The 27,753-nt window shown below is 39.5% G+C and overlaps 1 protein-coding gene across 4 annotated transcripts in view; it reads right to left on the minus strand.

Moving 5' to 3' along the window:
• SATB1 (SATB homeobox 1) overlaps positions 1-27,753 on the minus strand; it is a 79,877-nt gene that overhangs the window by 13,313 nt on the left and 38,811 nt on the right. For all 4 annotated transcript variants that reach the window (XM_062215143.1, XM_062215150.1, XM_062215164.1 and 1 more), the window contains exons 8-9: positions 27,504-27,716; positions 17,280-17,435 (exon numbers count right to left, since the gene is read on the minus strand). In XM_062215143.1, coding sequence (XP_062071127.1) covers positions 17,280-17,435; positions 27,504-27,716 — 369 coding nt within the window. The remainder of the gene's footprint in view (positions 1-17,279; positions 17,436-27,503; positions 27,717-27,753) is intronic.

Below are 27,753 nucleotides of genomic sequence, written 5' to 3' on the forward strand. Positions count from 1 at the left end.
GCCCCTCAGAAATGTCTTCAATTTGTTCCCTTCTTTCCCGTTCCTATTACTCTGGCTCAGTCCCTCAACCTATCTTCCATTATCTAATGCTGATAGGGTCCTGGTCCTTTATTCTAGTCCACTCTCAACTCAGCAATCTGAGTTACATTTATCACAAACTAAAGTCAACATAAATAGCCTTTTAAGTGGCAAAGTCTTCACTTTCCTTCAAGCAAGGGGTCTAGAAACACCCTGAGGCTCAGACTTCAATGAGTGCACAAATGTGCCAAGACTCACCATGACAAACTGAAGAGGCAGTAATTAGGGGGACAGAGAGAGAGAGAGGAAAATGGCACAATCTGGGCCATTCAGTTAGTGGGAAGAGATTGTACGTACCACAGTAACTCCTGGAGGCTCAGGTAAGGTAGCAAAGTCCTACAATTTATGTTTATACTGATGTTGCTGCATTTTAAAAACGTTTCCAACTGAGCACAGCTTACTACGTGGTTTAAGGAGGCAGGGAAGCAGTCTCAAAAGTTTCTGTGAGAGGCAATTGCCATGTGATCATTTAAAAAAAGCTCAGGACAGGAAATTCCTTTTCCTAAACCCCTCACCCCAAATGAGTGTGTGATCTTATAATGTTATAAATTTATCATGTTGCCTCCTATAGTCACTATTGAAAATTTACTATATTTATTTTCATATTCAAAATTATGAAAAAAAAAAAAAAGCTGGTGAACCTCCATATAGCCACGTACAAAAAGTTTATGTAAATGGGTTATTTTTAGGTAGCAATTTACCTGAGAGGTGGAAAATTTACTACCTGGTTGTTTTAAACAAGTATTTCTGCTACTGTATTTTTAATTGATTTACATAAAACTTTCAGACACAGCAGCTATTTCCTAAAATGAACTATCCTCCCCATTACGCATATTTAGGGGCTTGGAATTAAAAATTTAAATCTTCCCTCTATGATGTTCTAGGAGAAATAACAAAGAATTTTTGAAACTAGGGGAAGGCAATTTGGGATTGTAAACGTTATGGGAATCATATCCTAAGAGGAACAATCAAGAGCGTCATTATGCACTCCCGACTTGCTTATGATTTTGCTGGTAAAATAACACCCATGTTGTGGCCAAAACCACATTATTTTATTCATTATGTAAACCTGCTAATCAGAACTTGGCTTAATCTGAGAGACCCATATTTTGCGACTCATAAGTAGGCATTAAAAAAAGAAAACATAAATATTTCTAGAAGTATCTTGTGGGTTCCCAGGGCAAGGGTCCGGTCACAATTTCCCCAATGAGAGGACAGAGGAGGCTGGGGCTCTGCACAGGCTGCCTCACTCTTTACACAACAGATCTCTTTTCACATCTGGGGAAAGCAAATTCATAAGGGGTTCAGTGGGGAGGACAGCAGGAGTTGGTGTCTGACCCTACTCGGTCCTCCTCCAACCCCCACATGGTCCCATTGACTCCTTTAGGAATATGCTGGTTTATATGAGAGCAAAACCATGAGCAGATGACATTTGCTCCTAAGTCACTCCATCTTTCCACAAATAATTACAGAGTGCCATCTATGAGCCAGCCTCTATGCAGACAGAAGACGACAGAGATGTGGGACAGATGTAACCGTGATTCATTTCTCCTTTTACTTCTGGTCCAGTGATGGAAGAATCACGTACTGTTCAGGGTTAAGCTCATAGTTAAGGTACAGTTCAACCGGTAAAGACTTTCTAATCCACAGGCAGAGGCCCTGGCTCACAAAGTCCAGCTCTGTAAGTGAGCATCTGAATGCTGGAGAAAAGGCTGCACATTAACTTTCTGCTTTTGCTGCTTTAAACGTGATTGGGATCCCCGCTAATGTGCTTTACGGCCGGGCTGGAGAACTTTTTTTCTGCCAACAGCCATTTGGGCATTTATAACATCATTCATGGGCCGCACAGAATTATCAACTTAAAAATTAGCCTGCGACAGATTTACTGAATTTCAAGTCCTGTCTGCAGTTACCTTGGCAGGGTCAGACGAAATAATTTTATGTAACTTTTATGACCATGGGCTGGACATTTCCCACCTCTGCATTAGAGTGAAGGATACTCAAAGAATAAGCACATTATAAATAAGGGAATTTTAAAGTTTTCCAGGTAAACTTAAGGGTTCCTTAGCTAAGGTTTTAAAAAATGTGTAATTCCCCCACACCTCTGTCCAATTAATTGATACTGTCTCTTTAGAGCCATAGAACCTTCTGGTAGTCTGGTGGAGCTTATGGATGCCTTCTCAGAACAATGCTTTTCTGTGCCTTGAAAAATTTTATGTATTAGATTACAAAGAAAATCAATTACACTGAAACGTGGCTATCAACGATTAGTTAGAGTTATATATATGCTTCCTTGTCAACACACTAACTAGCAAGATCTAGTAACATCTAATAACTATCAAGTTTACAGTAATGAGCAAAATTATTTTCAAGATCTGTTTAACAATTACTTGATATGAAAAGTCTGATTTTTATTGGTGTCAAATTCTTATGTATTGGTAATACTACGATTTTTTGCCTATATTAATAAATGAATAAAATGCTAATTTTCACTATGAAGTTAGAGAAGATGAAGTATTTTTTTTCTCATCTCTATGCATGGTCCCATTGTGGGAGGTAGGCCACAGGTTAAAAACTCCCGAAGGACATGCTTCCTTCCCTCCACAGGTATGTGTGTGTGTGTGCACCTGTGGTGCCAGCTTCCCATATGGGCGCCGGGTTCTAGTCCTAGCTGCTCCTCTTCTAGTCCAGCTCTCTGTTGTGGCCCCGGAGGGCAGTGGAGGATGGCCCAGGTGCTTGCGCTCCTGCACCTGCATGGGAGACCAGGAAGAAACACCTGGCTCCTGGCTTCAGATGGGCGCAGTGCTGGCCATTGCAGTCATTTGGGGAGTGAACAAACGGAATGAAGACCTTTCTCTCTGTCTCTCTATCTATATCTCTACCTCTCAAATAAATAAATAATATTAAAAAAGGTCCTAGTAGACAGAAAAACTTGGTATTTACACATTCATGAAACAATTTCCTTATCACAATTTTTGCCACACAAGCATCATGCCTATTAGAGTTAGGATAGAGGAAAACAGCTAATCACGAGGGCAGTGCCCAGACTGTCTTGAGCAGCCCCAGGTTCCCAGCAACGTTAATTTCAGTAGCACCCTTGTTGCAGTATATGTAATGTGGTAGGAGTGGAGAGGGTGGGAGTTGATCAGAAGTTTCCCACCCCTACCAATCCTCAGATCAATCAAAACAGGAGACTTTTATCTGACTTACATATTCCAGTTCTGGCTGAGATGTCATTCATAAAACAATGGTTCTATAGCTTAAAAAATTTTTTTTGATTTTCTGGTTCTGTAACAAAATGGGTTTTACAACCTTTAAATAAAATAGTCACATTCTAATGTGGTTAACATCATGCCATCCAAAACTCTAAAGGTAAACAAGACTAGCAGACTGTCCTTTGAGAACTTTTTCAAAAACCATGGATTTCTGAGACAGGGCTAAGGTAGCAGGGGCAGATACAGGATGGTGGCAGAGTAAGGATGGAACAGCAGCACAGGCATTTGATGTCAGGGCTGTGGGGGGATGGGGATGGAGTAGGTGAGTGGCTATGTAAATACTAGAAAACCAGCAGCTATCAAACATTGGTCCTTGCTCTTCCTACCACTTCACAGAGAGCAAATGGCTAAGAAAGCCTTTCAGACTGGATGACAGGGTAGAAGGCAACTAGTCAAATGAAGGATGAAAGAAGGAAAAGAGATTAGGAAAGTTGGCAAGGAGAGGCAATAGGTAGAAAATAACAGCATGTAATCATTTCACAGCTATATATTAAATGCAGCTCAATATTAAATTTACTCAGAAATATAAACACAAACTTCTGTCTTGAAACTAAGGTTGATGGATAAGGCTATAGTTCTCATGATTATCCAAGAGCCAATTTAGTCTCTTTAATCAAAATACTAAAACAAAGCCATTACCCATTAGGCTATTACCCTTCTCCCCATCTCCAAACACAGAAGCAAAAATTAATTGTAAGCCAGAAAGGGAGAAAGCAATGTAGACAGTAGTAACAGCTTGACATGGACAAAGCTGGATTTGCTAATGGCATTTGTCTGTTTATGAATGTATATTTTATTTACAGCCTTCACTTCCTTGACCTTATTGAAAGCGATTTATTTTTATCTAACTACACTTCATTTAAACCACCAAATACTCCAGCAATCAATCAGGCAAGTAGCACCCATGACAAATAGTACTATACATAAAATGGGCAGAGATTTAAAGGAGATGTTTGGAGACAGACACTTTAGGTAGCTTTTAGATGCCACAGGCACCGATTTATGAACTTGCAAATATGGGTTTAAATGGATCTCATCAAATGAGTAGTTTCTCCCTATTCCCTCTTCATTTTCCTCCCACCCTAACTTCTTCCAAACTTGCAATTTCTCAGATGCTGAATATTCTCACCCGGCCTCGTTTTTCCCTGTTTCATGTGTTTCTTATCTTTCTCAGAAAACTTCTGCCAATTCAATGAGAGAAAAACAGCCATCAAGGGTGGAACTTCAAGCATCAGTTAAAAAGCAAAAAAGACGTATTTAAGGCGGAGCCTAACAACCTTCATCATGTATCACGCTGACAATCACGGCTCTGCTCACTGCATGTGAAGTCGTCTACACTTCAAGTGAATTCAGCTCCTATCGTACTCCATGCCGCACTGACAATAAAAGAGAGATGTTCCAGCCATCTATTAACAAGTCTCACCATCAGTCTTAAACTCAGCCCTTGCCACATACCATGAAGTTCATAGACTGGATCCCAACAATTAATTCCACTAATTAGATGCCACCCATAAATAACCCTTCCTGGCTCCAGACCCCAAAATAACTCCATACCCTCAAACTAAGCTGGTTCCATTATTCAAACCTTATCTCCTCGGTGAATCGTTCCCAGACTAACACACCTGTTGGTGTACCCTCAATCAAAATGGCATCATCTTTCACACTGTACACCTGTCTCAATCACAAAAAACTCACAGGACCTGGATCTGCAGGGGACACTAGACATAATATGACCCAACCTCTTCTTGCTTCCTGAAGAGGAAATTCAAAGTCTGGGAGATGTTAAGCGACTTGCCTGGGGCTGCACAGCACGTCAGCACTGAAACTGGCACCATCACCACATTCTCAGTGTTTTTTTCTGAAAGATGACTTTCATATACAAATGGTTACATAAAACTGTGCGTCTGCACATTAGCAACCATACCCTGTTTCTAACTAATACAATCGGAAGCCATGTCCTCTAACTCTTTTCAACTCTGAATAAAAATCTGAGTTGTAAACAATATTGATGATTTCAGTAACAGAAAGTGAAGATAATGGCTCCAAAAAAAAAGAGTTCTAAGGAGTTGGTTTTCCTCCCTGTACCTCACTTGAGGGTCTGCAAACATGCAGGATGAGCACCTGCAGGAGGGCTGAGGCCGGCAGGCCGACCTGGGCAGGATGAAGTTTGTAAATTACATTTCCACTCAGTCTTACCTGTGACTTGTTAACAGACACGTGGAAACCATAATCTTACTAGACAGGAACCTAGAAGGGTCCATAAAGGAAATTTCCTTCAAAATATTTCCTTCAAAAAGTAGACTCCTGTAGTCTTACAATTTAATGAAAAGATGCAGTCTTCCCTCGCAATCAGAATACTGAACATTCTCAAACTCTGTAATGCCACAGCATCCCTAAGCACCAACTCGTTTTGCTCTCTGTCTGGTTCTTGTGTATCAATGAGTGCTACGCACAAAGTCTAATACACAAAAACTAAAGTTTAGAAACATGAAAGGCCAGCGCCGCAGCTCAATAGGCTAATCCTCCACCTGTGGCACTGGCACACTGGGTTCTAGTCCCGGTCGGGGCACCGGATTCTGTCCCGGCTGCCCTTCTTCCAGTCCAGCTCTCTGCTGTGGCCCGGGAGTGCAGTGGAGGATGGCCCAAGTGCTTGGGCCCTGCACCCGCATGGGAGACCAGGAGAAGCACCTGGCTCCTGGCTTCAGATCAGTGCGGTGCACTGGCCGCAGCGCGCCAGCCGCAGTGGCCATTGGGAGGTGAACCAACGGCAAAGGAAGACCTTTCTCTCTGTCTCTCTCACTGTCCACTCTGTCAAAAAAAAAAAAAAAAAAAAAAAGAAAGAAAGAAAGAAAGAAAGACAGACAGACCAGGGCCTAGCTAGGGTGATTTTTCCCAATGTAGGTGAAATCTTTCATTTGCAAAGAAACAATCCAGGGCTTCTTTAAATGGCAAGTTCCACCAGCGATTATAAAACATGCCTCAATCTGCATGCAAGTTTCATCTCTAACTTACCTTGCAGTGGCTACTAAAAACTTTACGGTTAGTAAGGGGATGAAGAACACAGTCTTAAGTTTTATTTAACTCTACTTATTTCTTAAAGTCATCCCCATATAGACTCATAGCAAACCCCTTATCTGGGAGCCTAACATATAAGTGACTACAACTGGTAGGGATTTATCTCATGGATTAGCAATGCGTGCTTTCACTTCCGTGTTAAGAAGGATTCTGCAGTGGTATCTGTACTCAGCAGGCAAATGTTTTTATATGGAGGATGTTGAGATTGAATCAAATATTCCACAATAACCACACCTGGCAAAATGACTACAAAGGTAAAATGTTTCTTTAAAAATATACTGAATCGGCCAGCGCCATGGCTTAACAGGCTAATCCTCCGCCTTGCGGTGCCGGCACACTGGGTTCCAGTCCCGGTCGGGGCACCGATCCTGTCCCGGTTGCCCCTCTTCCAGGCCAGCTCTCTGCTATGGTCCGGGAAGGCAGTGGAGGATGGCCCAAGTGCTTGGGCCCTGCACCCGCATGGGAGACCAGGAGAAGCATCTGGCTCCTGGCTTCGGATCAGCACGATGCGCCGGCCGCAGCGGCCATTGGAGGAAGACCTTTCTCTCTCTCTCTCTCTCTCTCTCTCTCTATATATATACATATACTGAATCTCCAAAGGTAGAGTAAGACCATGCCAAAAAACAAAACAAAACAAAACAAAAAAACCCCAAAACAAAACAAAAAAAAACCCCAAACCCTAAATTAACCATAAGGACTATTTAGCAGCTTAGAAAGAAGAAAGGTTATAACTAAAGGGCAAATATTTTATTTTTCCTCTAAAGTGATATTCAGGCTAACAGAACTTGAGAAAATTACTAAGCAAGAGGGAAAATGAAGTGAGACAACAAAGGGAGATGCTCACTGTTCCATGGGAAATGGCACCTCTTATCAGACAAGAGGAATCACTGTAGAATTCCAGGGAGCTTCTAAGCCAGGTTCATAACTGAAGTAGTAAAGCAAAGATAAAAAGAGAGTGTATTTTATTTGGCATTAAAAGACATGTAACTAGGCTATATCTATGTTTAAATGTTCTCTAAAGTGGGTTGTTGTGAACCTACGCTGGAGGATGGCTCTAAATCACCGCTGGTCGTAGTGCTTCCTCCTTTCTTAGAGTTAGCTTTCCACCAGCTTATTTGCCTTCTTATGGCTCCAATAATTTAATGTTTTTTATGGCTGGATTCTTTTGAGACTGGCGATAACTTTGGCCTTATATGGTTGCCTACTGCGCCTGTACCTTCTGTCTGGTATCCCCAACGTTTCTACAGAAACAGAATTTACTGGTTCTCAACTGTACTTTTCAAAATGATTCCGCAAATCAACAAATGTCTAGATGAAATATACTTCCTGTTTGGCGCCATTCTTGTCTTTGGATTGTCTGGTATCTGACCATAAAATAACAACTTTTCACTAAAAAAAAGAAAAAGAAACTCTCCTTTAGAAAAACTGCATGTGCCCACTTTTAGAAATCCTTTTAGAAATTGTGTTCAAATATAAGGTTGAACTCTGAAAAAAATAAAAAGGCATAGGAGCCCTTTGATTACCCCCCCTCCCGGGAAAACAACAAAAACTTTACAGAAAACAAAATGGAAAACCCAAAGGAGCATACAATCTTTTTCTCATTTGAATTTTGGTAAAAGTATAAAAATGGAATTTGATGACAATTTTGACAAACCCTAGAAAACACTAGGTAACTTTTCCAGTTTTCTAGGCACTTAACTTCTTATGACTGCATTTTATTTTATTTAAGCACATCTTAAATACACACACATACCCCAACCCTAAAAAAAAAAAAAAAAAAAAAAAAAGGCCTGAAATTTTAGTTACACCACATGTGGTTTTCATTTGTGAAAAATGAACAAGCTGTTTGTGGTTAAACTGTCTAATCGCCTGTTATCAATCTAGCGCTGCATTCAAGATTTACAGGATACATCAGCTTCTGTGCCACATTAGCTGTAAAAAAAAAGGGGGGGGGGGGTGGGAGGAAAAAGGAGGAGAGAGTTTATCCCGAGGAATAATATTTCCAATGCAGCCACACTCGCACTACATCTGGTTGTGCTGGTAGCGGCAGTTAAATTGAAATATTTCACAGCGTGTGTCAGAAACATGCAGAATGGTAATTATGACAGATCTGATTAAGCCGGAGTGCCACAAGCTCCCTGGCCAGCGCCGGTTGTGCAGGTGTGACCTTGTGCGTGCCTGCGTGTGTAAATAAAATTAATTACAAGCGAGAGGGTGAAGGCTTCAGTGACATCACAAAGCGGAGGAACTCCCAAGGGGGAGACCTAATGGAATATTTTCCCTCAGTCTAATAATACAGTTCATATTGACTTGAGGTAATTAGTGGGATCATTAAAGCAGTTTTCCCGGCGTATTTGGCTGCCTGATCAGATTAGTGAAAATGTTCTTCAGAACAAGCCCTGTGTGGTCTGCCAGAGAGGAGGAAATAAAAAGCAACAAAGCATATTTTGGAATGATAAGCAGCGCTGGACTTTTACTCCAGCACAAAATCTCTACTTCTCTCTGGAGCCTACAGATCTAACTGCCCTGTCCATTTTAATTCTTCTATTCGACTTGTGTATTCTTACACATCTCCTGAATGATTTCTTTCGTCTCCTCCTTCCCTCTGTTAAATCAGACTGCTTTATCACTAGGAGCCATCCCCAACTCCCCAACAAATCTCTCCTAAACAAGGCAATTTTAAAATTGGGGGAAGTATCTTAAATGACTGCTTTACTGTTAACAGACACTATGGGACCAATGGGAGAAGAAAAAAAAAAAAAAAGCAGGGGAAGGAATGCCACTTAGAATTCACCTGCTAAACAAAAGATTCCTCTTACAAAACACATTAACAGAAATTTAAATGTTTCCTCTCATTTGGATCTCAAAATGGCCTTAGTGTAGGACAAAGTTGGGGCATGCATTCTTCCAACTGAATAGAACATAGAGCCCTCCTCAAGAAATGGGCCATTTGTTTGAAAATACTCTATTGAGCATGCTCTACCTTGCCACTGGAATATGCCAAGCGCTGTCACAGATGGCAGGCTCTGACAGTTCCCATCCGTAGCGTCGATACTCGACAGTTCAGCACAAGATCAGTGACATTCTGTCTCATTAGAACCACGCTAATTATCACAGCTAGTTTCAGGGGAAACCATGTGTTGCAATGGTCAATTTGAAGGAGTCTGTGCATCAACAAACTGGTAATAAGGATCAGACACCTTATTATATGACAGCATGCTGCCTATGATCTGATTTACTGAATCAGAGGCACTGAGGCGGCCGAGGAGGTTGGCAGTTTATGAAACAGTGTGTTTAAACCCAATTCCTGGAGCACGCTGGTTGAAAAGGGAATTATTTAAAAAAAAAAAAAAAAAAAAACCACAAAGGCAACTGGAATTGTTGAATCAAGAAATCAAAGGAGAACGATTTTGTATTAACATTCAATGGTAGATGAAGACTTAGAAACAAAACCAACTTCATCCATTTGACAACTATGTCAACTCCACAAATGGTTTGGGCCTTGTACTTTTTGCAAGGAATTTAATAAACTGTAGAGTGGCTAGATTTCTACTAATCTCTGAAATACAGAGTGATCTATGAATTGGTTTGATCACTTTGCTGAGTGAAAAGAATGCCATGTGTAAAAGCACAGGAAGCATACTTAAAAAAATAAGCAATCTCTGAGGTTACTTCTTAAGATACTGAAGGTTCTTCAGGGCAGAACAATATCTGCACTAGATCCGCATGAGTATTACCAACATAAGTTCTTCCATTCCTCTCCTAGCACCTTCACTGATGTGAAATTTTAATGGTATAGCTTCTTCCAGAGCTATTTTTCTATTGTCATTTTGCATAAATGCATTTTCATAGCTCATTCATTTCATAGGGCCTTTATTTTCATTTCTCATGTGAGGAAAAAAGAAGATAAAGTTAAAATAAAACCTACCTTCATTATCAAAAACATAAAAGATAACTATTGAGACTTCTGAGAAAACACGTTGTCTTTTAACTTGGGAGTTTGTTAAAACGATTCTATCAGTGTTATAGCTGTATGCTAAGTTTAACTGAATGACATTCAGTTGTAAGATTAATTCCTATTATGAGTTAAGTTCCGTTAGTTTGCTCTTTTCCCTACTCTTTTAGCTACCTGATTCTGTCCTGAAGAACTCTTTAACTTTCAAAGCTGAATACAGAAGCACTACTAAAGAGAGGAACTTTCACAGGATAGTCTTAGTCTATATCTTTCAGTTCATGCTAACATTTTAGGAGCAAAGGTGACCGCTGATTAAAGCAAGTTCTATACATATATAACTGGCATACCCATGCTTCAGCACGTGTACGCTGCACTGCTGTGAAGTGACCACTCCATCAGCGACTCTCCTTGTACTCTCTTGCGTGATGGACCTCTTTCAAGAGCTGGCCCTGGGGCCTCCTATGCCTGTGTTGTGTCTTAGCAGGTTCAGCTGCCGCCTTCAGTGCCAGCATTCCATATGGGCACCAGCTGAGTCCTGGTTGCTCCATTTCCAATTCAGCTCCCTGCTGATGTGCCTGAGTATGCCGCAAAAGATGGCCTAAGTGCTTGGGCAGAAGCTCCTAGCTCCTGGCTTTCGCCAGGCTCAGCACTAGCCATTGTGGCCATTTGGGGAGTGAACCAGCAGATGGAAGACCTCTCTCTCTGTCTCTGTCTCTACCTATACCTCTGCCTTTCAACTAAATAAAATAAATCTTAAAAAAAAAAAAAAAAGACTTCACCCAACATTCACAAATTGATTCTCTTCAAATATTGCATAAAATAGATTTTGTATCAATGTCTAAAGAGGAAGAGACTGGGCTGAATGAGAGCAATGGAGTAATGACTATATTTTAACAGTTAAACTTATCTAGTGGGTTGAACAGGAAAATGTATTTACAACTTTCAGCTCATCAATAAATCAATTTTATATTTAGGGAGAAAGTTATCTGCAAGCAGAAACAAGCTACCACAAAACAATCTGTTAAAGTAGATGACACCAACTGTTTATGGAGAAAAAAACACCCTTTTATATGACTTTGAATCAAATGTATGATAGACAGTATTTTATTTAGTAATTCTGGACCTCCTTGATCAACTACAGATTTATTGAAACATAGGCTTATTAGAATGCACAAATCTGAAAACATCTCACATTCAGGTCTACAAATTTCATTTGGTCTTTAAGAAATTCTGTAACATGCAATGACGTACCTTTAAACTATCAGAGTATTTAATATTTACAACCATTGCTTTCAACAGTTCTATTGGCATTCAACCAGAAATATAACCGAATCTAATATAGATCTCCAATGTGTAGAGATTTTTAGAAGTGGTTACAAAACATAAACACCTTAAACAGGGAGACAGTGAATGACACTTTTCTTACTCAAGAACACAGTACAGGAGACTCCAAAAACATGTGTTAGACCTAATGTGGGCAGGCTGCTGAGATCTGGGAGTATTATATGGGGCATCTTATTTCTCTCCTTGCTCTCCCCACAAGTGTTCCTCTTAACCCCTCTACCTCCAGGCATGTGGATCCAGAGAAATCTAAGTTGTTTCTCTCCAGGGCTGGTTCTCTCCTCAGACTCTGGCTGAAGAAAAGTGCATTTGCTCAAGAGAAGGGGCTCTGAGGACACACGGCAAAGATCTCACAGATTGCTACCAAAGGATCTGGTACCAGGAATAAGAAAAGCTGTGACTGTCAAATCTGCAGGGCCTCCTGTGTGCCTTAAATAGGAGGCTCACAGGTGAATTCTCGAGGCAGCAAAGGCTGTTCACCAGCATTTCAAAAGAGTGATTCAGCACAGTTTCAAACTGTAGGTTCTATGAAATTTTGTTAATTCTAACAAAATAAAAAAAACGCCGTCACTGACATGCTAGAATACGGATGTGATGTCACTGGCTCTACAATTTAATTCTTGGATTCTAATTATCAGCAATGAAATTATACTTCAGGCCACCTGACTTGTGACTATGTCTTATTTATAATTATGACATTCCAATCACCATCTAAAAATTTGCAAAGGTCAGAATGATGCTTTTTTCACTACAAATCCAAGAAGCACTGAATTATTCTTTTACTTTCTTTTCCACTATCTCTTCTTTCATCCTACAGGCCCTAACTTTCAATGACAAAAAGGAAGAAAGCAAGTGTTTAAACTACTTGATTTTATTTTTACTAGTCTTGCTATTTTTGCATAATTGAAATCCCCGCTCCCTCTTTTTAGATTCAGAAACCATACCTATCAATTGATCATAGTGGTAAAAGAATTCTATGAGGGACTGTTTGTTGTGGCATAGTAGGTTAAGCATTCTCATGTGGCATGGGCATCCCACATGGGCACCGGTTTGAGTAGAGGCCACTCCACTTCTGATCCAGCTCTCCGCTATGGTCTGGGAAAACAGTGGAAGATGGCCAAGTGCTTGGGCCCCTGCACCCACATGGGAGACCCGGAAGAAGCTTCTGGCTCCTGGCTTTGGATTGGCCCAGCTCCATCCACTGTGTCCATTTCAGGAGTGAACCAGTGGATGGAAGACTTGTCTGTATCTCCCTCTCTCTCTCTGTAATTCCGCCTCTGAAATAAATAAATCTTAAAAAAAAAAAAAAGGGAATTTTATGAAATGTGGAGATTGTATTGTTGCATTGGAAAACATTACACTGAGAAGTATGTTCAGTCAAAAAAATTTACTTGAAACATCCTGCTCAATGAAGCACTCGAGAGAAATAATTTTCTAAACACAGTACAGATACAGTGTGGCTATGTCAGTGTCCTTCACTCGCTCTCTTTTTGCACTACTGTACCTGCAAGCCCCACCTCTGCACACATGAAAATCAATGTAACAATTCAATGTACAAGGCAAGGCCTGTGGCGCTGCTAATGTCCCCTTGCTGGACACACACCTTAAGTCTCAGAGCTCTCAAGGGGTTTGCTGTAGAATAAAATTAGATTCCAACATCTGCCACTATTAAGGAAAAAATTCCATTTCCATCTCCCATATGAAAACACTATAACCAATGAACAGTAACTGAACCTTGATACTGTAATGGTTATTACCCAAATCAACTATTTTTTTTAAACAGTAAAATTAGCAAATTCTGCTCTCATAATTATTTGAATGTTATCAGACTAAATGTTTGATAAAATTCCAATATGATTCACATGGAAAAACTTCTGCTTATTTGAATACTCAGAATATAAAGTGTATTCATTTGTAGCTACTCACATTATGTTTAAAGCACATCATCTTTTTAAAGTTTGCATTAGGCTGCTTTCCTAACCAAGCAAAAAAGTAACCTACCTTCACTTTTTACTTGCGTATTTTATTCAGACGTTTCTATTAGAGTTAAAAACAACCTCATTTCTATTATTGAAAGCAAAGAAGAGATAATACTTGTGCAATGGCGGAATCCATGCAAGTTGTTTTTTTTTAATTGAAAATACTTCGTGCATGAGTCACTGCAGAGCATGCTTTACCTTTTAAAATGAAGATATCTTTGATCCATAAATATATGATAAATCAATCCTTCTTATTCATATAGAGGACTGAACCTCTTGCTTTAGCACACTATAAAATGTTATCCATTTTTGTATAGGGATACATAATTTTAAAGCTCTTGTGCATACCTTATAGCAGGTAACTTCTTATGTTCAAAGAATCTTGAGCCCAAAAAGGTTAAATAATTTCCCTGTATTATAATGCCAGTGACACAGCCTGGACCACAGCTATTCCTCTGACTTATAAGCCATGTATACCCACCTCCACTGCCATAGGCACAAGAAAGTCTGGAGGCCAAGGGTCATGTGAATCTGTGTTCCATGAGCATTTCAATAAAGAAAGAAAAGCTCTCACTGCTTCTACGACCAATCAGTCCAGGACCCCTAGTATTTCTTTCCTGGAGCAGAGTGCAACTTCAGTTCCTGGTGCTGCCTTGAACTCTGAAGAGATACTAAAACAGTAGAAGCAATGCAGAGAATTTGGAGTTGGTTTTACTATTTACTAGCTGAATAACCCTCATGTGTAATAAGGAATATAGTGCTAGCTAACAGAGTTACTAAATTAAATGTAGATAATAAATACACAATAGGATTCAGCACGAAAAAGGTGATTAATGTTCAGACAACCCAGACAACCAGGGGGAAACACAGGAGCAGATGGACGTGGTAGATGGGCTGAGAGAGAAGCGGCTTTGGTTCTTCCAGCTTTACACACACTTCATCTTGGGAGAGTATTGACTCAGTCTGACAAACCCTGGCACACATATTTGAGGCAAAAACAACTATTTCAGAAGAATTTTGACCATGAAAAAAGCCCAATTTGGGAATACTTGCTTATATACCAGTTTTTTCCGTTTCCTTTGCAAAATATCATGGCAGCAGAACAAAACATAAGTAAATGATCACCTTTCCTTGTTAAGTCAGATTTGCTGTTAGTGATATATGCATTTATTTTTGAACTCTTATTTTTAAGTAATCATCAATCTTCGTACATACCACATTTTCATAAAATGGGTAGTCCTGATGTCTAAACTGAATAAAACTAGGACAAAAGAACAACAATAAAAGATCTGCTAGGAGGTTAGGAATAAAATAGAAGTGAGGAACAACTAACTATTCAAGGGACTGAAAGTTCATGGTTTGTTCAACCCCACAGTCAAAGTGGCCCCTAGGATTCTCTCTCAACTAGAAATGAGGAGATTAGGGAAAGCTGTAGGGCCTTGGGGAATCACCATCACAGCAGATGATAAGAAGCTGCCCACTGACCCTGCTGAAATCAAGGCTCATGAGGAGCTGCGCAGGATGGGGTACTAAAAATAACAATGTTAAGAACTCCCAGAATTATTATTCATAGGCATTATCAGTCAGCTGCTGCTACTTTTTGAATAGTTCCAAAAAAAAAAAATCAGTAACTCCGCCCAGGTGGGGACCATCTGGATTTTGTTCAAGGAAAGAATCAAGTCAAAGGTAGCAAGGGTATGCTGTTGAGCATAGAGAGCCACACTCCATTCAGGAAGGAAGTAAAGGGGAGGGCAGAATCTAGATTGAACTGCATGACAGATCACAGGCGACTAATTGACTGTCATTGAGAAGTTTTAATATAAATGCTTGTGTCTTAAGGCTGACCCTTACTATAATAAATGCATGTCTACATTTCTCCATTTTGGGAATTTGGGGAAAGGGCTTGGCCCTTACAGGAATGCAGTCGGTTACTCTTGATAACTGGAGAGGTCAGAAATAAAAAGATGCAGGACTGGGAAGAAAGGCGAGAAAATATTTATTTAAATATGAGGTCCTCATCATAATTAGACTAGGCAGCCAAAACAAGACTATCTGGGGTGGCTGGGTGAAGTGAGAACAGGACATTTCTCCTTAATGCGTAGTCTCGGCATGTAAATGAAGACGCCTGAAGAAGCACACAGGTCTGAGGCGGCTCTAACATTCTATCATAATTAGAAACATTTCAAGAGCCCTGTAATTTCCAATCAAAATTACAGTAATTTCCGATATACAAGCCATGATTCATGACAGAATTTTACATTCCATGAGAGATTACGGTGGCCTGATGTATGACACGCTGAGTATAGCACTAACATAAACAATTCAGTTTAATGTTTAAACAGCACTTGATGTTTAGAATCTCACAATAAAAGAAACATATTATTGTAGAAATTATCACTTTGACAGTGATTGAAGGGTAGGCAGGCATGTGGCCTATAAAGCTATAATTTTTACAGTCCACAGCTTGAGTTTAATCATTTTTATATAACATTTCCAAGATATCCCTTAAGTATTTCATCCAGCCTATAACTTAAACAGGAACAATATTTTTCTAAAGCAAAACTCCCATCAGGTACCACTATTAACGTTGGCAGAGTAAAATTTTAAGAAAACTGTAAAGGCACTGTGTATTCCCAAGGTTGTGTATTTTGTCATAAGGTGACACTAGTCAGGCTATTTTATAGAAGATGGTTCGTTAGTGATAATGAAAATATACTTGTTTGCAATTTCAAGTTGTTAAAATCTCACCTGGAGCCCTTGAATGCCTCTAAATCTCACCTTGATAGTGTTATCAGATCCTTTTACAAAGTGAGCTTAGCATTCTTCTGGGCCTTTACAGAGGATTCACAGCTTTGGAGAGGACTTAGAGATGACTGTCAGTTTGTGCATATAGCTAAATCTATTTTTGATGAGCAGAAATGATTAATATGACAATTATACCGATAAAAGACTGCATTATTTACCCTTTGCTTTTATTCTGTTTTGTAGAGATTTGTAACTTTTCTAGTTCAAGAGTATTCAGCTAAATTTCATTAGGTGGACAAGTTTTCCAACTGTGGTACAATTAGTGTGTCTTACATACATCTACAGAAAAACTAAAATTGTTAACTTGAGAAGATACTTCTGTGTGTGTATGTGTCAGTTTAATAGTGCACCAACAAATAGCTGTAGGGAGCCAAGTTGGAAAAGAAACTGTAGATAATATTTGTAGTATTTCAGGATGAAAATCCAAGCCATCTAAGTGATAATGAACAACAGGAATTCAAGGCGTTTATTCTACCACAGGATACTAAACTGAGAAACCTTCTGTGCCATAGAGCATTCTTCTAAAAGCAGCTAGTAACTAACTTAGGGATTCACCAAGAAATCCTTGGTCTGCTGTGTTTCTGTTGGAGGAAAGAAGACCGAGTGTCTGTAACCTGAATCTGAACAACGCTTCATTTTACAGCTCTAAATAATCCTAGAAATTGTGACTGCTCAGTGATGCAAATTCATACCGAACACAGACACCACGTTCAGTGAAAATCCCACAAGCATCACAGATAAACATTCTCAACGCCTAAAAGAGGCTCTTACCTGGCTTTTGGTTGCCGCAACCTTTGCAAACAGTGCTTGGGACACTTTAGCGCGCTTCATTTCCTGCTGAATCTCATCATAAATGGAAGCATTAATGTTCATGGTATTGTTCTCTGGTTTCCCATTCCTCTCAGTAGCAATAGTAGCTGTTTTCACCTACAAACATTTTGAACATGGCTGTCATTTTTCATTGGCCAAATTGTTTTGAAGCTTTTCAGGCTCAGCATCCAAACTAGACACTGTTGCTCCTTTTATCACCAAGGTGGTCAGCAGTGAAGTCATTCAACATTAGTTATTGCCCTGAGATCAGATTGCTTAAGTTAAGGAAGTCACATTGTCACAGGTGATTGCATCTGTAATATGACAGCAACTGCCAGCTGACAACCAGGAATTATAATGCCATAAAATAAGTTTTCTGGAAAACGAAATAGTTTCAAAGACTTGAAAACCCTAAACTAATTGTCTTCCAATTACCTTCCATTGCAATGCTAACAAAGGAAATTCACAATTAAAATCATAATGCTCAGTGCTGTATCTTCTTCTCTGGGTGCCCAATGCCTAATAGACAATTGCATCACTAATAGCTATTATATACTATGGCCTTTTTAATTTTAGACTCTTTTTTATGCCTTTTCCTCTTATGTTTCATTTTAAAAATCTTCCATAATAAAGCCATTTGCAGAACTGCATATTTAAATCTTCTATCCATCCATGAAACAGGTAGAGTGCCTTGCTTAATTATCATAAAGGCTGGTTGCATTTTACACGTGCATGTCCAAGCTGTTCTGTATAATTATTTCATCTTTTCCTGGCACCCCTGTATAATGATTTCCTTTTGACTTGTGAAACCAGATAATAAGGAAATATTTCACAATATTTAATAGAACATTACTGTATATTACACAAAATATATAATCAGTGACTCTATAAATAAATATATAATCTTAAGTGAAAAATCAGTATCAATGCCTTTGGTATTAATGTTAAGCAGATATTAAGCAGGAAAATGCTACAAAATCTTAGGGGGAAGGCCTCAAAATTTATTGATTCTATTATTGTTTAAAACCCTAATTTTTATTATGCAGATGTATGAACCAGCCTGGAAAACTTGTGTATGGACTATGAGTATTTTTTATTTTTAGGGGAATCTAATGAAAATGTAAATAAAAAATTACTATACAAACGGGACCATGTTTCTCCCAGCAAAACTACTTACAAGGTTCATTTCTTAGGGGTTCTTTATGCTATGCTCTAGAAACTTACCATCTTGGACAATTTCTCACATAAACAACAAACAACAGAAAATTTTAGGATAAATGATTTTTTGGCATTAAATGACACAAACACAACCCTAGGTAAACTGCTAGTCTTCTAGGCGTATTTCATCCTGTTCCCAAAATATTTGGTATGAAAAGTGGGACAGGGGTTGCTTGAAGCAATCCAATTGTTTCTACTCAAAGAATAATTATGAATTCCTTTATGATGTGCCACATGAACCCTCTCGCTTGTAGCCAATTGGCAAGATAATTGATCTCTTGCTTATTTTGAGGAGGTAAGAAGATCACTCCACCACAGCTGAACTCTTGTAGGCATGGAAAGAATAATACTGTGAAAAGTGAAATGGCTGGACCACAGGCCTGAAGAGGGCACAGTGGGAAAGCAGGACAGACAAGTGACCAGCTGCTGGGTCACTTCTGCTAAACTATTAACTGGAGATGGGTATGGGCAAGAGATAAGGCTCTATCTCCAGAATTCATTTTCTAGCTCTGGGACTGTAGTTAGCAAGGACATTCACTGAGGTATATTAAGGACTAGAGGCCACTAAGAAGGCATACAGGGCTTTGAAGCAATAATCTGCTAAACACCACTTTAGGAGCCAGAAGAGTTAACGCATTACCATAAATTGTCTACAAAGTTGCTTTGGTGAGATTCAAAACTTTGCTCTGGGGTGGTCTTGCTTTGAGGCAGAGGGATAGATTTGATCACCCCATGGGGTCTCTTTTAATACCTATTTTTCTCACTGCTTAAATGAAAGAGAAAGAAAAGCCATTTCAATCACTTTGAAAATTGAATGTTATGGAAATGGGGGCTCCAAGTCCGGTGCATTGGAAGAAACAATTCCTTGGTAGCAATGTGCTTAGCAATAGTTAAAGACAGCAGGCTTTGGAAACCTGGTGTTTTGCTATGTTTTTATAATAATTTTCATTCTTTTGTAAAAACTATATTTAAGAATTTATCTTTGAGGTGGGTTATAATTATTAAACTGTTTCTAAAACATTTTTGTTAAATTTTTTATATGAAGCAATTACAACTTGAACCAAAAATAAAGAACTCTAAATCATAAAAGAAAAAAATAATTTCCTAGGAGCCAACACAAAACAAAAGAGGTAAACAAGTACACATGAAACAATTAAAAAAAAAAGAATTTAAGGGCAAAGAGTTAAGAAATAAAGTTACAGAGTATCTGTCTGTATTACTCATTTTAAAAATATTTAGAAAAGATTGTCTTTACCATCTTGTTGGCCCAGATACTTATCTTATCACAGATAAGCTATTAGAATTCTTGAATCGCATTTTTTCCTAAACACAAGCTATCGCTTAAGGGGAACTGACTTGGACAGCTTTTCAAAAATATGAAAGCTGAATTTTTCCCCAGGTAAAAATGGAAACAAAAATCTTTTATACCTCACTCTACTAAGTACTATTTTAGCTTAGTCAAAAAAAAATCTCCTTTAATCCTGGTTTAGCTTTTAATATTATATCACACATTAAAATTCATAAAGTAGTTCATTCCAGGCAAAACAAACTACTCTCCGGTTCTTCTCTGCAAATAGCACAGGAGGTAAAATGAATGCAGTTGCTTTCGGAACAGCTTTTATCAGGTAGGCTGTACCACTCCATCCTTACCGCAGCGCCGGGGAGCAGTTAAGAACTAGGGTTTCCACTATTTACCCTCCCAGGTGGGGTTAGGGCAGAACACTAGGGTTTGCTCTTAATTTCAGTAAAATTGAGTAGTGGAATCCAAATTTTCAATGAAAATTCCACTTTGTTTCTACATGGATTGTTAAGTCCACAAATCATACTTTCAAGTTACACAAAGCGAACTCTACTTTGGTTCTGATCGGTGAATGTGCTACTGTTTGATGTGAGAGAAACTGCCTGCAAGCATGCATGCAAAAATTAAAGTTTTATGTGGTTTTAAAAATTATGACAATAAAGGCTGACATGTTGTTTATTATGTGCTGGGCATTATACTAGTGTATATTAACATAAACTATACCTACTATTATCGCCCCATTTTAAAACTGAGAGAACTGTGAAAACAAAGATATTAAGTAATTTTTCCATAGGTGAGGCTGAGATGTGAACTTAAGTTGGTCTGATGCTAGCGCTGGTTTTAGAAATCACTGAATTATAATAAACTTATGATATTATATGGTCCCTCTTTACTTGGAAAAATTCTTCTTTTAAAAACATGCTAGACCTGTTTTAGATTTAGCCCTTTGCTAAATCTAACTGACCAATGTCTAACTTTGAGTAGCCAATTTTTTATAATTAATATTAAAAATCCAACTTGAGTTTACTTTTCAAGGTGTGCAAACTACAAATATTTTCCTAGTAAGGTTACATATGAAACGTGCTTTCTGTGGCAAACTTAATGGTGTTGGAAAATAGTTATCACTCACAAATCTCTACATATTAACACTGTCTATGGTACCAAGGTTTGGTCTTTTTTTTTCTTCCTTTTCTACAAACTATATTTATTATTTTCCAAATCTAAACATAAAAGGCTTTTAGCTTTTTTAATTTTTTTTGAAAGGTTTATTTATTTATTTATTTGAAAGTCAGAGTAGCACAGAGAGAGGAGAGGTAGAGAGAGGTCTTCCATCCACTGGTTCACTCCCCAGATGGCCGCAACAGTCAGAGCTGCGCCGATCCAAAGCCAGGAGCCAGGAGTCTCCTCCAGGGTTCCCACATGGGTGCAGGGGCCCAAGGCCTTGGGCCATCTACCACTGCTTTCCCAGGCCATAGCAGAGAGCTGGACAGGAAGTGGAGCAGCCAGGTCTCGAACTGGCGCCCATATGGGATGCCAGTGCTCCATGTCATGGGCGTTAACCCGCTGCACCACAGCACCAGCCCCAAGGCTTTTAGCTTTTTAAAGGATGACGATTAGGGGCGGGTGAGGCTGGCGCTGTGGCATAGTGCGTAAAGGCCCAGCCGCAGCGTAGTGCCGGTTCCAGTGCCGGTTCCAGTCCTGGATGCTCCACTTCTGACACAGCTCTCTAATGGCCTGGGAGAGCAGTGGAAGGTGGCCCAAATCCTTAGGCCTCTGCACCCACGTGGGAGACCAGAGGAAGCTCCAGGATCTTGGCCTAGGATCAGCCCAGGCTGGCTGTTGCAGCCATTTGGGGATTGAACCAGCAGACAGAACTCTCTCTCTCTCTGCCTCTCCTCTGTAACTCTGCCTTTCAAATAAATAAATCTTTAAAAAACAAGAAACAAAAAGATGACAATTAAAGGGAAACATTTTACAAGCACATAAGTGAGATCTCAAAACAATGATGTTTAATGGATCCATTACAAATAAAACCTTTATCAAGCATCTAAGTTCCTGCCTGTAACTGAACCTGAAACCAAAATGAACCTTTATTTCATTATATCTTAAGGGGAATTGTTATAAAGAGATAGAATTGTACAGTCACTAAATTAATTATATATTCCATATATATATATATGACCTTGTACATTCTCTAAGTCAGCATTATAAAATGTCACATATTACTTTAGAAGAAACTAAAGAATTACATAAAGATATAAAAAATGAAGGAAAAAAGAATTGCATAGCTCATGTAAAAGTTATAATTTGATAATTATATGCTTTGAAACATTTCTTATGGAACCTTAAATTTCTAAATTAATTTTAACTCCGCAACTTAACATATATTAAAATACACAAATGAAACCAGAAGTATACACCTAAGGCAGAAATAAGCCTAACCCAGATTTGTCCTATAGAAGAAATCATCAAAAACCGATCATTAATTATTAGTAAGATTCCTCTGATGAACTCACCAAAGAATAGTTAGATTCAAAACCTTCGGGTGACGCTGGCTTCCACATCAGAATGCCAGTCTGAGTCCTGACTGCGTCCAGGGCAGCTCCCTGTCAATGCTACGGGGAAGGCCACAGAAAATGGCCCAGGTACGTGGACCCCTGCCACCCTTGTGAGAGACCGGGATGGAGTTCCAGGCTCCTGGCCTTGGCCTGGATCAGCGCTTGGCCACTGAAGTCATTTGGGGAGTGAACCAGTTGGTGGAAACTTTTGCTCTCTTTGCCTTTCACATAAATGAATCTTTTTAAAAAAAAATCTTTAAGAACTTTGGAGAGATTGGTTTCTCCTAAGATATTTTCTCACAAAAGTTTCAGAAGGGCTATTTTCTCCACAATATCAGAAATGCCATGGTACCAAGTCTTCCCACATGGATCGACCATTTGATTTATTCCATTAGGACAGCATTTGAGGGTATGCCCTTCTTCCCAATCTAACAGATTTTCCTTCTATGGCAAATAGAAGTCTCCTCGTTGGCCGGCGCCGCGGCTCACTAGGCTAATCCTCCGCCTTGCGGCGCCGGCACACCGGGTTCTAGTCCCGGTCGGGGCACCGATCCTGTCCCGGTTGCCCCTCTTCCAGGCCAGCTCTCTGCTGTGGCCAGGGAGTGCAGTGGAGGATGGCCCAAGTCCTTGGGCCCTGCACCCCATGGGAGACCAGGATAAGCACCTGGCTCCTGCCATCGGATCAGCGCAGTGCGCCGGCCGCAGCGCGCTACCGCGGCGGCCATTGGAGGGTGAACCAACGGCAAAAGGAAGACCTTTCTCTCTGTCTCTCTCTCTCTCACTGTCCACTCTGCCTGTCAAAAATTTAAAAAAAAAAAAAAAAAAAAAAAAAAGTCTCCTCGTTTTGTTTTCCCCTTTCTAAAATAAGGTTGCTTTATTTTGAAGAGGTAGCTTGAGGTAGAGAAAAGAGCCACATAATTAAAGGATTTGAAAACTGATTAAACTTTACATTCTAGTTTCCCATTTCTCTCCTAGAAAAAGGCTGGGATGATGACTCAATGCATTCATATATGTGAAGGTGCTTAGAAAACTGAGTTGTTATTAAGTACAAGGTATTTGTATTTCTTGAATTAGAACATGTAAGGTATGTAAACAACATGCAGCTAACAGTTCTGGCCCAGAGCCTACTGTCTGAGGCACAGGACAAAGAACACGCCCAGCTGCCCTGGAGCCCCAGGGACACCTCTGTGTAGGGGCACCTCAGAGGGGCTGGGCACTTTCCAAGGCTAGTCCAGGTATCCAAGGGAGGGTGGTCCTGGCAACCAGACCCACTGCCTCACTATCCAGGGCAGTCCATTCTTGAAGACTTAGAATAAAGTTCCTCAACAGGCTTGCAGTCTGCTATGCTACAGGGTCATTCTGAAATCTTCTCATGTATGACCTATATCCTGCAAGGAGCTGGAAGAGAACCCAGTCTCTCAAGCCTAAAGGTGGCTTAGGTTTTCTGTGAGCCAGGTAGGTCTCTGCCCTTTTCTTTTTCCCCAAGTTTTAAAATTATTTTTATTTCTCTGAAAGGCAGAGTGAAAAGGGGAAGAAAGGGAGGAGGCAGAGAGGGAGAGAGGGAGAGAAGATGGGGAGAGGGAGAGGGAGGATGAATGACTATCTCCCATGTGTTGGTTCATCCCCAAATGCTCACAACAGCTGGGGTAGGGCCAGACTGAAGCCAGGAGCCTGGAACCCAATCTAGGTCTCCCATGTGGGTGTCATGGACCTCAACAGCCATTCTCTGTTGCTCCCAGGTTCACAGTAGCCGGAAGCTGAGTTGGAAGCAGATGAGGGACTCAATCCAAGTCACTCCAACATGGAGGCAGGCATCTCAAGCAGCAGCCTAACCTGATGCGCCCAACACAATGCCCACCCCAGTGCCTCTGCCTCTAACATGTGATTCCTTAGAAAGAAATCAGGGTTCAAATCCAAGCACAAGGTTGTCTCAGTTCTGGGGGAAGAGAAACGCACAGCAGTTTCACAGACTCCTCTCTGGCAAAACACAAAGTCGAAACAAAATTTGCATTTTGCCTCTGTATCATGGTTTCCCCTACGCTTGCTACTCTGATTCCATTTTAGTCATCCGCAGTAAGAATATTTTGTGGCAGTGGCTTAGGAGGCCTGCATTCCAATGGAGAGTTCCAGGCTCCAGGCTCTGGCCTGGTCCAGTCTTCATTGGTGTGGGCATCTGGGGAGTGAACCAGCTGATGGAAGATCTCTGTCTCTCCCACTCTGCCTTTCAGATAAACACAAATAAACAAAAAATTTAAAAAAATAAATAAAATTAAAAAAAAAAAACCAGCAACATCAAAAAGCTTTCTGTGTAATATATTGGTTCCAGTTTACAGATTTGATTCTAACTACTGCAAAACAGTACTGACCCGATTGTTCTATAGCCTGTTTTTCCAAATCTAAAATACTCCTACATTAAGAATCTCTTGCAATCTAATTTATTGAGCCATTGTTAAAGGATAAAATGTGATCTAATTGGAAGTGAGCTCTATTATAATAATATAAAGTAATGCAAAGGGATTCTCCTATGAGGTAAACAAGATAATTTAAGATTTATCTTATAGTAGTGAAATAAAATTACACACATCAGATAATCACTTTGGTGTTTAGTTAGATAGCCAGGAAAATTGCTTTAATAGGGAACATTTCCTTTGAAAGAGTTTTACATATTTTATACTTTCATCACTAGGTGAATGCCCTAGCTAAGGGCTTAATCTCAAGCTCTTGAGAACAAACATATACAGTGAAAGGTGGTTGAACCAGTTACTTGATAATTCAGGCAAAGTAAACTATATATTATTTCCTATCACAACTTATCATAGCAGACAAAACCTTAAAACACATACATACCCAATGGTATGTGAAAATAGGTATCATTTAGTAAGAGTTAGTACACCTTTCCCTAAGAAAAAATTTTAATAAGGGAAGCAAAATGATTTTGGAAAATAAATAAAACAATTAAAATCTTAGAAAAATTAGAAAACAAAAGCTATAGTATAGAACCACTATGTCAATTATTTATATAGATTTTTTTTTCAAAAAAGCTCAACGTGAAGTCCACATTGGCCTTAAGATACCTTTAACAACATTGCAAATTAAATTACAAATAAAATAACTCTGCCCCAATGCCTATGGGTAATGATTACTGAAGCAAAGTTAACTGACAGTGTGTATACTAACTCTAAACATTTCAAGAGTGTTAAAATAGTCTTTAAAAAGTCATATGTATATAAAGTCCCCATTCTTTATCTTGAGAAAACTTTTTATAGAAGATTTTAGAGATTAAAGTCAATAGCTGTGTCTATGTACATAGAAACATGTCTTTCTTTACTCAATTACAATGAATTCCTTATAGTCTTGTTCCTATAAAGATCAAACTTTCTATAAATAAAATGGAGAATGAATTTTTGTGACATTTCTGAAAAAATTCATTTTAGAACATAAGCAGTTTAATATCCTCAAAAAGTAGTTGACTATTGTATCTACTCCTTACTTATGAAGTATCTAAAGCAGTTTCATTCTTTAGGGTTTTTTATTTTTTTTAAGATTTACTTATTCACGGGGCTGGCGCTGTGGCACAGCGGGTTAACGCCCTGGGCTGAAGTGCTGGCATCCCAAATGGGCGCTGGTTCAAGACCTGGCTGTTCCACTTCCAATCCAGCTCTCTGCCATGGCCTGGGACAGCAGCAGAAGATGGCTCAAGTCCTTGGGCCCCTGTACCCACACGGGAGAGCTGGAAGAAGCTCCTGACTCCTGGCTTTGGATTGGCACAACTCCGGCCATTGCGGCCAACTGGGGGGTGAACCAGCAGAAGGAAGACCTCTCCCTCTCTCTGCTTCTCCCCTATGTAGCTCTGACTTTCAAATAAATAAATAAATCTTTAAAAAAAAAAAAAAAGATTTATTCATTTGGAAGAGTTACACAGAGAAAAAGAGAGAGAGAGACAGAGAGATCTTCCATCCATACTGGTCTACTCCCTGGATGGCTGCAACCACTAGGGCTGGGCAGTGGAAGCCAGGAGCTTCTTCCATATCCACCTGGGTAATAGGGGCCTAAACATTTGGGTTATCTTCCACTGCTCTTCCAAAGCCATCATTAGGGAACTGGATTGGAAGTGGAGCAGCTGGGACACAACCTGGGGCCAACATGGGATGCCAGCATGGCAGGCGGTGGTGGCTTTATCCATTAAGCAATGCCAGCAGGCTTTTTCCAGGTTTCTTTATTTGGGATTGTATGACAATTTTTTACTATTAATGAAAAGAAATTAACATAAAGAGATTAATTTTATTATATTATTCTGTCTCATATTCAATTTTTATCCAGGTTACTGACTCAAATTTTGGAGAGTTGTGCAGGCCACCAACTAAATATTAGAAAATACATTTGGTTGAGGATTGAGTTTAATCCACTATCATACTTTTACCTGTCAGTTTATATTGAGAATTTATTGAATTCTCATAACAGTTATGAGGCTATTTAAAAATGAATAAAAACACACAAACACACATACATACACTCATACATTAATACCTGGGAGGTGACTTTTTATCTTGCTAGGAAGTGCAAAAATTTGGAGAAATAGAAAATGTACCCATTTCTGGGAATAAGCATGGAATTCCCTATCAGCACCATTTAAACCTGCCTTCAAGGATTGTATTAAACTTAATTATGAAAGTGAAATGATATGTAATTGGAACCAGCTGCAGTTTGTACTGGAAAGCATAAATACAAATGGAATTACTTATTTATTTTTATTTATTTGCTATTCAAATGGTGCTTCCAAAACTGGTAGAGATAAAATTCACTTTATTTTTTTATTTTTTCCTATTGAGTATAAAACATTTATTTACTGAATAGTAATAGAGATAAGTGTCTCATTTAAGGACTATTTTTACCTCCAAATAATGAAACAGCCCAAAGCAATGGTCTTCCCTTTATTTATTTATTATCTCACCATGTTTATATAAAAATTAGTGATTTGGAACCAATATCTCCACAGGTTAAATATAATCTAAAAAAAAACTATGTCTGTCTAATTTCTGGTGAAGATTCTTCCCAAATAATTCTTTTTAATCAGCAAAAACAACTCTGAGGAAGACAAGGAAACAGTACCTGGGGAGGACGGCTGGGCGGTGTGCTTATCAGGGGGGCAGGACCCATGGCTGAGGCCGCATTCAAGCTCCTCTCCCTCTCATCCTGATAGATTCGATCTCTTTCGGCTTCCGGTAACTGCAAGAAGTTCTGCATAGCCCGAAGGTTTACCAGCAAAGACTGGGACGCAGTCTTGGGGTCCTCTTCCTTCCGGAGGATTTCTGAAAGCAAGCCCTGCAGGGGAGGAGAGGCACAGGGTGAGCGAGCTTGC

Source organism: Lepus europaeus, chromosome 2 (genome assembly GCF_033115175.1).
Source record: "Lepus europaeus isolate LE1 chromosome 2, mLepTim1.pri, whole genome shotgun sequence".
NCBI lineage: Eukaryota > Metazoa > Chordata > Mammalia > Lagomorpha > Leporidae > Lepus > Lepus europaeus.